General features: G+C 46.7%; 1 protein-coding gene across 2 annotated transcripts in view; it reads left to right on the top strand.

The window, feature by feature from the left end:
• Positions 1–12,002, top strand: part of EHMT1 (euchromatic histone lysine methyltransferase 1) — a 220,703-nt gene that overhangs the window by 82,233 nt on the left and 126,468 nt on the right. For both annotated transcript variants that reach the window (XM_037730327.1, XM_037730326.1), the window contains exon 2: positions 4,683–4,748. In XM_037730327.1, coding sequence (XP_037586255.1) covers positions 4,683–4,748 — 66 coding nt within the window. The remainder of the gene's footprint in view (positions 1–4,682; positions 4,749–12,002) is intronic.

The following is a 12,002-nucleotide window of genomic DNA, read 5'->3' as shown; positions in this document are numbered from 1 at the left end:
TTTTGAGAAGGAAACCAGCTCTGTTGTCTAGGCTGGAGTGCAGTGGCTGGATCTTGACCACCTGCAAACTCTGCCTCCCAGGTTCAAGCAGCTCTCGTGCTTCAGCCTCCTGAGTAGCTGGGACTACAGGCACTCACCACCACACCCAGCTCATTTTTAGAAGAGATGGGGTTTCACCATGTTGGCCAGGCTGTTCTCAAACCCCTGACCTCAGGTGATCCACCCACCTCAGCCTCCCAAAGTGCTGGGATTACAAGCATGAGCCACTGTGCCCAGCCTCCCCCCTCCCCTTTTTAAAAAATATTTTATTTCATTTTTTTATTAAGACAAGGTTTCACCAGGTTGGTCAGGCTGGTCTTGAACTCCCGACCTCAGGTGATCCGCCCGCCTTGGCCTCCAAAGTGCTTGGATTACAGGCGTGAGCCACTGCGCCTGGCCCCCTTTTTCTTTTAAATATATTTTTAATTTTTTTTTTGCCAACCTCCCCTTTTTATTGAAACATTATTTATCAGGAGTCTTGCACTGTCTCCCAGGCTGGAGTGCAGTGGCACGATCTGGGCTCATTGCATCCTCTGCCTCCCGTGTTCAAGCAATTCTCCTGCCTCAGCCTCCCGAGTAGCTGAGACTACAGGCCCCCACCTCCACACCCTGCTAAATTTTGTATTTTTAGTAGAGATGGGGTTTTACCATGTTGGCCAGGCTGGTCTCGGTTGTGATCCGCCCTCCTCAGCCTCCCAAAGTGCTGGGATTAAAGGCATGAGCCACCGCACCTGGCCTATAATTTACATTTGTATTGTAAACTAATTTGTCTTTAATCTGGAGGTTTCATAAAATGCTAGAATCCATCAGCCTAAAGGAGACTTGGCAGCCATACCAGGGGAGCCAGCCTCTGGTGCTTCAGAGAACAGCCTCAGGAGCTCCCCTAGTATGACTGGGATTTTATCCTAGCAAGGGATGCTGCTCCCATGGCAGCCCCTGGGCTGTGGAAGCAGCATCCCTTGCTGGGAGAAAACCTTCCCAGCCTCCTGGAAGTCTGGAGAGGCACGGCTCTGGAGGAGAGGGCAGAGCTGTTGCCTTGAAGAGCCTGCTCTGTGTTCCTTTGCCCGGCCTCCCTCCTCCCTGGCGGTAAGCCCTTTTTTTTCCACCTGTGCCCTGGGCCATCCTCAGCTGACCCTTTCGGAAGTGAGCACCGGGGCTGCTACTGAGCAGGCAGAGGCGTCTGTGCTGTTTCTGGCCCTGACACTGGTGTGAGGCCCGGCATGCTGGTCAGGGCTTGTCACAAGGTTTCTGAATGCTGTTGGGTTAGGCACAGCAGAAGAGTGGGTACTTAGACATTATTTGGTAGTGTGTTACATAGCATTCTAAAAAATTTTTTCAAAAGGTTACAAAACTTAATTTCATGGGTAGGATTTGTGGCTGCTGGTGGTGACGAGGACTGTGAGAGGGAGAGGGGTTGGCGAGTGCCTCCAGGATGGGACAGCACGTGAGGGGCACAGCTGGTGCCGGGAATGCCTGCAGAGCGCCTCCAGGATGGGACAGCATGTGAGGGGCACAGCTGGTGCCGGGAATGCCTGCAGAGCAGCTTCGTGACGTCTGCCTTGCTGTGCTCCACCCGGCCCATCTCAGGCCAGGAGACCTTGTTGGCAGAGCTGTGCCGGGGCGGGCTGGGTCTTTGGTGTGCCTCAAGGCCCTACTTGTAAAAGCTGTTGAGGGCTCTTGTTTATTGGGTTGTATCTAATGATAATTGCTGTAAAAGAAATGAAAACTGTGACGTTAAAAAAAATCACATAATTATTTAAAAGCAAAGTAAATGTAACATTTACATGTTAGGGAAAACAACAGTTTTGTGTAAAGTACTTCTGAATGAAAAAAAATCATTTGAGTGGCATTGTTTTCCATGTTGGTCCATCTCTGTCACATCTGGCTAATCAGAGGGACAGCTGGATTTGCAGATCGGCTTCTGCACCCAGCTGGAGGTGATACTGGCTCCTATGAAGAAAATCTGGCCTTACATAGACGTGTGGTTGGCAAGGGAGAAGGCTTTAGATATCTTTTGAGATAATTGCAGATATTCTGCTTTGATACTACATCAAAACTCAACAAGGCGAAACTGTATCAATGACCTTCTTCCTCTGACGTCAAAGCCCATGTTGAATGCATCTTCTGCCCATGTGTGATTTTGAATATTAGGCACTGGTCATTTGGGGAACCCTGTCACTCACCTTGTTAGGAAGATCTTCCCTATGTTGACACATTTTATTATGTGTATCAAAAGTCATAGTCACTAATGGCACCTCGCATGTCATAAGGAAAGTCTTTAAATAGGGGAAGCTGCCAGGCTCCAGGGGACAGGTACACATTTACACGTGTATCAGAAATTCAAAAGGTAGAGTTTTAACATTGGCAACAGAGACTACTGGTTGTTTTCTTTGAGGTTCGCTCTGTTTTGTGAAAATGTCTGTCAAATGTCCAGGTTTGAGTAGCATAGATTTTGCCAGTTGTTCTTTTACGTGAAGCTGCTCTGTGAGTGAGGAACACTGGGTTCCACCCAGCCGTTGCACCTGGCCTCTGCTTGCCCCTTCCCCTGACATGGAACGTTGGAGGCCGATGTTGAGTGAGGCCAGCATCTCACTGCCCCATCCAGGGCATTCGCAGGTGAGCCCCCAAGTGCCTAGGGGTCAAGAGTTCATTTGCTGGAACACTCTTCCGTGCCTGGGCCTCGTTGATTCGGCAGGGCTGACACCACTGCTTGGGCACTGTCTCTGTAAAAAAGGCAGTTGAGGTTCTAGTGTTATTATGAAATTAATTTTGACCTCCTGGACTCCTAGAAGGATTGCGGGGATCCCAGAGACCTCCTGTTGGTGGGTAGATTCGGAGGGTGCAGGCTGCTGGCTGTCGTACAGCTGTGCTGGGCAGGAAAGGTAGTGTGCCTGTATGCTTGAGGGCTGGCATGAGCAGCTGGGTTGCTTGTCCCTGGTTTGGCAGTGGGTGATGGGGGGCTGGGAGATGGGTACCTGGTCCCCCTCGCCTGACCATGAAGGGGTGGGCTGGGCACCGTTGCCGAGACCAGCTCCTGAGGAAGGCGATGCAGTTAGGTCAGGTGTTACCAAGTCGGCTCAGAGGGCAGCCAGGTCATGGATCTGAACCCTGAAAAGCAGTAGCCACATCCACCACAGGTGGGGCCCGGCCTGGTGTCTGCTTTGTGAGGAGGAGCTGGTCTGTTGAGAGGCTCCACTGTTGACACATCTTCTCATCCAGATGCTGGACACCCAGGTTTTTGCAAGCTCTTATACTTTTTACCTGCTGGATGGAAACAGGGCGTGGTCGGCCTTCTGCAGCTGTCTGACCGGCTGCTCCTAGTGACCTTGGACGTGTCTGTGCCTTTCCTCATCTGGTCCTGGACTCCTGGAGCACCAAATATGCCTGACTCAGTTGCTCATATTTTATCACACTGACCCGGAGGCTTCCTGCCCACTTCCAGTTTCCAGTGGCTTCACGAAGGGGTTTCTGCAGTATCACATCATCAGGCTTGGTTGTCAGCCTGACCGTTCCCACCTTGCAGCTTGGCCTCTGAAACTGCCTAGAGTGGTCAGCACCCTTCCTCCTCCCAGGGGGCGCTGATGTGGGCGGGGCGTGTGCAGGTGCCTGCTGTGGTCAGCACCCCTCCTCCCAGGCCCCTGATGTGGGTGGGGCTTGTGCGGACTCTCTGCTGCCTTTTCTTGGATTCCATGGTCTTGCTGCTGTGTTGGGAGAGTCCTTGCTATGACTGTTTTATGTGTTTGTGTTCCCTTTTCCAACCAGACTCTAAGCTTCTTGAAGGCAAGGATTTTTGTTTTTAAAAAAAAATGTCCAGGCGCGGTGGCTCATACCTCTAATCCCGGCACTTTATGAGGCCGAGGTGGGCGGATCACTTGAGATCAGGAGTCTGAGGCCAGCCCAGCCAACATGAGGAAACCCCTGTCTCTACTGCAAATACAAAAATGAGCCGGTGTGGTGGTGTGCACCTGTAGTCCCAGCTGCTTGGAAGGCCGAGGCCTGAGAGTCGCTTGAACTGTGGAAGCGAAGGTTGCAGTGAGCAGAGATCTCGCTACTGTGGAAGCAAAGGTTGCAGTGAGCAGAGATCTCACTACTGTACCCAGCCTGCGTGAGAGAGCGAACTCTGTCTCAACAACAAAAAAAGTTTTAAGAGGCCTTGTACAATATATGCATCTACATACTAGATGCTTAATCTCAAATATTTAGTGATTTAAGTTTCTTATTGAATTGTTTTATCTATTTGTATAATTTTTTGTAGGAGGTTGGACATTTGACATATATGAATTATTGTCAGCAGCAGAATACATTTTGAAATAAATTGTAACGTTCCTGTAACAGAGCCAAAAGATTTCAGATACCTAATTCTATAAATAATACATGAATAAGTTCTTATTGTTAAAAAACTGTCTCCAAAAATAGAAATACAACAGAAGCTTCCTTGGACTGTGTTCTCAGTGCCAGTTCTTCTCTTGGAGGTGACCGTACCGCTGGCAGGAATAAGTCTGACTGTCCAGCAGCTAATGGTGAAGTTTGTAACCGTGATTTTTTGACTTTTTCCAAATGATGACCATTGGAAAAGCTGTGTTGACGTGTTGTACAGTTGGCCTCCCTATGAACCCGGCTGATGGCTGTTGTTTCTTTCTAACAGGCAGTTCCGGCGAGAGGGGAGCCTCAGCAGGATTGCTGTGTGAAGACCGAGCTGCTGGGAGAAGGTGAGGGCGCTCTGCACCGAGGGCCAGGAGCGGCGCTCCTCCAGCCTGGAAGCCTGCCGCTCTTCCTCGCTTAATTTGTCCCCGTCTTCTGACTTTCTGGCTTTACCTAGGTTTATGGTGTAGTTTCTCATGTGTCCCATTCCTAAATAGACACAATGGCACAGGCACACACAAAAGCTGTGCCAGAGAGAGAACACATTTGTCCAGGCAGGAAGAGCAAACACCCTGCATGTTCTTGTCTTAAAGTACACCCAGAAAATTAAAAGTGAGGGGCCACATAAATGTTTGTAGCAGCATTGTTCATGTCACTGAAAACCAGAAACACTCAGGTGTCCTCAGTTGATAATGAACTGGATGAACAGAGTGTGGTGCATCCGTACAGTGGGACAGTGGTCAGCAGCACAGAAGAACACACAGCAGGACTCATGCCGCACCAAGGACGAAGCTTATATACGGTTTGTTAAGTGAAGGAGGCCAGACCCAAAAGGCCACAAACTGCATGGCTCCAGTTTTGTGGCAGAGACGTGGAGGACAGCAGTGGTTACCAGGAGGTGGAGGGCGAGCAGGGTGAGCGCAGTTGGCGCTGCCCCCCTCCTCTGTAAGGTGTGGTGCAGGGTTCCCACGTGCTTGTAGAGCTTGCACCAAGAGCGCCCCCAGGAAATGAGGGCGATGGCGCCACATGAACTGTGCTGTGCTCCACAGTGAATGGAGAGCCGGGCAGCTTTGGAGTACAGTGTTGTGGCTGGACCCCACAAGGGTGGCAGCTGTGGGAGCAGCTCAGACACTGGCCTTGCCTAAGACTTTCCCGGCTGGAGCCTGCTTGGCCCCTCATGGACTGCAGGCTGTGGCCTCTGCCGTGTCCTCCTTGCACCCCAGACGGCCCCTCAGTGCCTGTGGGTGCCCATCCACCCAGTGGCTGTGCACTGTGGGGACAGCTGCCTGCCTCCGCTGCCACCCCCGGCCCGCCCTCCAGAGTTGCTCCCACCCCCACGTGTGCCGTCGCCCTCCTGCAGCCTGACTGGGTGTTTTCTTCCTGTTCTTTGGCTCCTTCCTGTTGCCGTCCTATCTGTGTCTTTGAACTGTTTCTTCTGTCGGCTCCAGTGCCCTCTGGCTCTTTCCTCCTCTCTCTGTGGTCACCCCTCCTTTGACCTTTCTAGTGGGACTTGTTGCCTACGCGATGCCGGATGCCAAAAGCACCGCGTTCTTGCACTGCCCTTGAGGCCCTGCCTGTGCCCTGCTCCTGTGCACGCTGCCACTGAGCCGCGGACTGACTGCTCTGGGGAACTGCTGGACCCCACGGTGGCTGCACCGTCTCGCTCTCCCTGCAGCAACTGCAGAAGACTCCAGGTTCTCCACATCCTCGCCACCGTTCTTAGCGTCTGTGGCCGTCCTGGTGGGTGTGAGGTGGCATCTCACTGTGGTTTTGGTGTGCATTTTCCTGACGGCCAGTGATGGTGAGCGTTGTTGTGTGTGCTAATTGGCCATCTTGGTGTCTTCTTTGGAGAAATGTCTCTTTAGATTCTGTGATTTCAAATTGGATTGATTTTTATTGTTGAGTTTCAGAGTTCTTCATGTAAGTGAACTCCCTGATCAGCCATGTGGTTTGCACATATTTTCTCCTGGTCTGTGGCTTGTCTTTCCCCTTTCTTAACAGTGTCCTTTGAAGTACAGATGTTTTTAGTTTTCATGAAGTCCACCTAACCTGTTTTTTTTTTTTTCCTTTAGCTGCTAGTGCTTTTGGTCTGACATCTAATAAATCATTACTTAATAGAAGATCACAAACACATTTGTTTTTTTCTTCTTGGAGTTTTATAGTTTTATCTTTTTATTTAGGGTGTCTGATCAATTTTGAGTTAATTTTTATATATGGTTTGAAGTAGGAGACCAACTTTATTATTTCGCAAGTTACTAATCAGTTGTCCCAGCAACATTTTTGAAAAAGACCTTTATTCCCCATTTAATTGTTCTTCTGTCCTCATTGAAAATCAGTTGGCTTTAAATGTGAGGGCTTATTCTAGGGTTTTTTTTTTTTCTTTTGGCAGGGTCTCCCTCTGTAATCCAGGCTGCAGTGTGATCACAGCTCACTGTAGCCTCCACCTCCCTGGGCTCAGGCAGTCCTACCACCTCAGCCTCCCAAGAATCTGGGACCACAGGTGTGAGCCACCACACCAGGCTAATTTTTTTTAAAAGAGACACTGTCTCCCTGTGTTGCCCAGGTTGGTCTTGAACTCCTGGGCTCAAGTGATCTGCTTTCTTCAGCCTCCCAAAATGCTGGGATTACAGGTGTGAGTCACCATGCCCAGCCCCTAAGTATTATATTTTTTGATGCTATTTTAAATAGAATTATTTTTAAAGTTCTTTTTCAGTTTGATCATTGGTACTGTGTAGAAATACAATTGATTGGCTGGGTGCGGTGGCCCACGCCTGTAATCCCAGCACTTTGGGAGGCCAAGGCGGGCAGATCACGAGGTCAGGACAGCCTGGCCAACATGGTGAAACCCCTTCTCTACTAAAAATACAAAAATTAGCCAGGCATTGTGCTCGTAATCCCAGCTACTGGGGAGGTTGAGGCAGGAGCATTGCTTGAACCCAGGTGGTAGAGGTTGCGGTGAGCAGAGATGGTACCACTGCACTCCAGCCTGGGCAACAGAGCAAGAACCCATCTCAGAAAAAAAAGAAATATAGTTGATTTTTGTATATTGATCTTATATCGGGTAACCTTGCTAAACTCCTTTATTAGTTCTAATAATTTAGACTTCCTTGGGAATTTCTGTATAAAAGCTTGTGCCATCTTTAGAGCTCATTTGATTTCTTCCTTTCCAGTCTACCTACCTTTTATTTCTGTTTCTTCCTTGATGGCCCTACTTAGAATCTCCATTGCAGGGTTGAATAGAAGTGGCAAGAATGGACATCCTTGTCTGGTTTCTGATCTTAGGGAGAAAGCTTCCAGGCTTTTACCTTTAAGTGTGATGTTCACTGTAGGTTTTTCATGTATGCCCTGTGTCAGATTGAGGAAGTTCTCTTTTCTTAGCAAACCATTTGCTAAGTGTTTTGACCATGAAGAGGTGTTGATTTTTTTCTGTCTATTGAGATGCTTATGTGGTTTTGTCCTTTATTTTGTTCTATTCATATTTGGCATATTAATTCCTTTTTAGCTATTAAACCAACCTTGCATTTCTGGGGTTAAATCCCACTTGTTCATGGTGTTTAATTCCCCTCACCAATTTTTTGGTGGGGAAGGGGAGCTGGATTCAGTTTGTTCCCTTTTTTTTCTTTTTCCCAGTATGAGGCCTGTCACCTGGGCTGGAGTGCAGTGGGGCAATCATAGCTTACTATAGCCTTGACTTTCTAGACTCAAGTGATCCTTCTGCCTCACCCTCCTGAATAGCTGGGACTACAAGTGTGCACCTCCATGCCTGGCTAATTTTGTTATTTTTGGTACAGATGGAGTCTCACTATGTTGCCCAGGTGAGTCCTGAACTCCTGGGTTCAAGCAGTTGTCCCTTCTCGGCCTCCCAAAATGCTGAAATTACAGGTGTGTGCAACTGTGCCCAACCGATAGATTTCTTAATTCGAGGGCACTTGGCAGCTTTGTAATGTTGTCATCCCATTTAGGAGGACGAAATGCCCTCCATTTAACGTTTTTTCCCCCCCAACATGTTGGCTTTGAGTAATCTTGGCAGATTTTCTAATATCCTTTGTAATTTTCCTTACTTTTGTGAATGATACTTTTTTCTTACATTTTCTAGGTTATATTGATACAAAGAAATGTCCTTGATTTTGTAACACGATTTCAAATTCAGCAGTCTTGTTGTACCCTTGTGTTTTAGTTGCTAATTGGTTCTGTTGTTTTAAGTGAATGATGGTGTCAGGGGCAGGTGAGAACAGTTTGCCTTCGTTTCTAGGCCCTGCCCCTCACATTTCTCTTTCACTTTGGTGTTATCCACATTGCCTTTTTATGTTAGACACTGGTAGTGTCAATAGATCTTATATGCGAGTAGTTTAACATTTAAATACAGCTAGTGCTCGACTTACGACCACGATTGGTTCCGACAGACCGGTTGTAACACGATTTGGTCGTAAGTTGAGTAGGTATATGTACAGTACTGTGAAATGATGTTATAAAAATCTTTAAGTCATATTTTATCATAATTTTCTTTCATTATCATTATATATCATAATTTTCTTTGTTCCTTTTATGCCATTTGTATCATCTCTACACCATTTTGTTTCTTATTTTTACATTCGTCAGGTTTAAGTAAAACACTGCATTACCAGTACAACTGGTTTAATATTTGCAAAACATACAAAATTACAAAATACAGGTGCATACAAAAATACAAAATACAGGTGTAAAAAATACCATAGGACATGTTTTCCCAATTGCAAAACATATCAAAATATATAAACATGTACGAAACATTTTATCGGCCGCTGGAGCTTGGCTGCGGATCGTTGATGTCGTCATCTGAGGCAGCAGTTGGGGTTACGAGAGCTGGTTTTTTCATAAACATGGTGAGCTTGGTCTGAATTGTATGTTTCTTTTTTTCTTCATAAATTTCACGATACGGATGAAACACATCGTGCGCTATCCGTTCAATCCTTGCAAATCGTTCGATGTTTGGGTCCATTGCTTCGAAATGTATAAAGAGATTTATTCAGTAAAGATAAACCGTCTGATAATCCCTTAGTGGTGAACTTTCTTTCTGGCTCCTCCTCTTCTTTCTCTGCTTCTCTTCTTTCTTCTTCCGCCACTCTTTCTTCTTCCAGTTTGATTAGCTCTTCATTTGTAAGTTCTCCGGATTCTTTGTCTAGCAACTCTCCGACATCTTCCATTTCACACTCCAAAGAAAAGTCTTTAGCGAGTTTTACCATTTTTTCCCGAATTGTTTCAAGTTCACGTTCACTGTCAAATCCGTCAAAATCATTAACATAGCACTTAACACAATTTTTCCAGATGCCATTCATGCACTTTGTCATCACAGCCTCCCAGGCGGTAGCGATATTCTTGATACACGTCAAAATCTTGTGGTGTTTCCAAAAATCTCGCAATGTTAGTTCTGAGTCAGCATCTATAGAGGATATTGCTTGAGCGAAGGTGGTTCAGAGATAGTTGGCCTTTAATGTAGCAATCGAACCTTGGCCCATAGGCTGGATGAGTGGAGTCGTGTTTGGAGGAAGAAAAACAAATTTTACATCTGGATGGAGATCGCCTAGATGTGGTGGGTGTCCAGGCGCATTATCGAGTAGCAATAAAATCTTGAAAGGAATATCTTTCTCCAAACAATATTCTCGAACTTGAGGAATAAAGCAGTTCATAAACCAGTCTTCAGACAGTCCTTGTGTCATCCATGCTTTACGTTGAGAATGAAAGTAGACGGGCAGTGTGTGCTTGTTAACATTTTTGAACGCACGCGAGTTGTGTGAGTGATAAATTAAGAACGGCTTCAGCTTAAACCCTGCGATGTTCCCACCAAGCAGCAGAGTTAGCCTATCCTTAAATGCTTTAAATCCCGGCATGCTTTTGGCCTCTTTGTGAATATAATTGCTTGCTGGCATCCGTTTCCAAAATAATCCAGTTTCATCAACGTTGAAAATCTGTTCTGCTAGATATCCCTCACCTGTAATTAATTCATCCAGACTATCAACAAACGTACGTGCTCCTTCCTCATCCTCACTCGCTGCTTCTCCAGTCACTCGAACACTATGCATTTGGAATCTTTTCTTGAATCTCTGGAACCAGCCAGTGCTTGCTACAAATTCCTGACTGTAATCTTCTCCAGCATGCTCCTTCAGAGTCTGAAATAGACTTCTCGCCTTCATCTGTACAGTAAAAAGACTTAATGGTGTCCGTTTTTGAATTTGATCTTCCATCCAAATATATAGCAATTTCCCCATTTCTTGGATGGGCCCGCTTGGTTGCTTTGTTATAACTGTTGATTGCATGGGTGCAGAACCATTCACAGCTTCATGAATTCTTTCTTTATGTTTCAGAATCGTCAACACAGTTGAATGTGATAACTTCGTATCACGTGCGATCACATTCACTTTCTTTCCTCCTTCGTACTGCTTAATTACCTTCATTTTCATGTCGAGATCGATGGCCTTTCTTTCCTTCTTAGCAGGCTGAGGTGTAGACAAAGACAGTTTCCTCTTGGTAGACATCTTGGGAGGGGTTTGATGAAAAATATCCAAGACACAAAACACAAATTGCTGTACCGAGTCTGGGATAACAGTTGAAATGGTGCACGCGGAGATGGTAGTGCTGCCAGAAGCTGGTCTGCACTGTCGTACGCCCAGCTGGGCAACGTTTACGCTGCCAGACGTGGAGCAGTCGTGGCTAGCTATTGTGGTCGTAAAGTCGAATGGTCTTAAGTTGCATAGGTCGTAAGTCAATCAATACCTGTATACATTTGCTGCAGGATTTGGTATATAGCCTTCTCCAAGTTAAGGAAGTTTCCACTTACTCTGTTTTGCTAAGGGTTTTTAAAACACAGCTGTTTATTCAGAACACACACATGAGGTGCCAGGCACGTTGATGTGCTCAGAGTACACTGGTGAACAGATGAAGCGCTTGCGCTCACAGGACTCAATGTCCTAGGGTGGAAGGACAGACGGTCAGCATGACAGATGATCAGGTCTGTTGTGTTCGAGGTGATAAGCACCAGGAAGAACAGAGCCAGGAAGGAGGGTACCGGGCGTCGTCTCACGCTTGGCTGACGCTGCTTGTGCACCCAGCAATGATGCCATCCATCCGTCGCAGGGTTCCTCCTCCAGCCTGTCTGAGGTGAAGTGTATTTGTCAGTCTCATGATGTAAAATAAAAATAGTGTCTCCTTCTTGACTGCCCTGGATATGATTTCCTGGGGTTGCCGTCAGAGAGTGACCTGCTGTAGGGTGTGGTCAGCAGACCACAGACATGCTCAAGTATAGCCTTTTTCTGACCCATTTTCTCTGTTAGTTCTTGTGAAGCCACTTCTGAAGCCATTTCTATCTCCAAATAATACTCCAGTTTTTATTATAATGGTGATTCCCCAAACTTAGCCATCTAAAGTTCAAAGTTTATGCTTAAGAAATGTTTACATTTAATATCTTTGAACTCATAGCTGGTTTGTGTATGAAAAAAATTTTTCTTTAGTTTTATACAAGCCATTCAAAGAAATTGTGTTGGCGGTGATGTCATGGAGGGGGAGGGAATCGTGTTGGCGGTGATGTCATGGAGGGGGAGGGAATCGTGTTGGCGGTGATGTCATGG

This window comes from Cebus imitator, unplaced genomic scaffold (assembly GCF_001604975.1).
Source record: "Cebus imitator isolate Cc_AM_T3 unplaced genomic scaffold, Cebus_imitator-1.0 Scaffold339, whole genome shotgun sequence".
Lineage (NCBI taxonomy): Eukaryota > Metazoa > Chordata > Mammalia > Primates > Cebidae > Cebus > Cebus imitator.
Note: the sequence above shows the minus strand (reverse complement) of the source record. Positions and strands in the feature narration are given on the sequence as shown.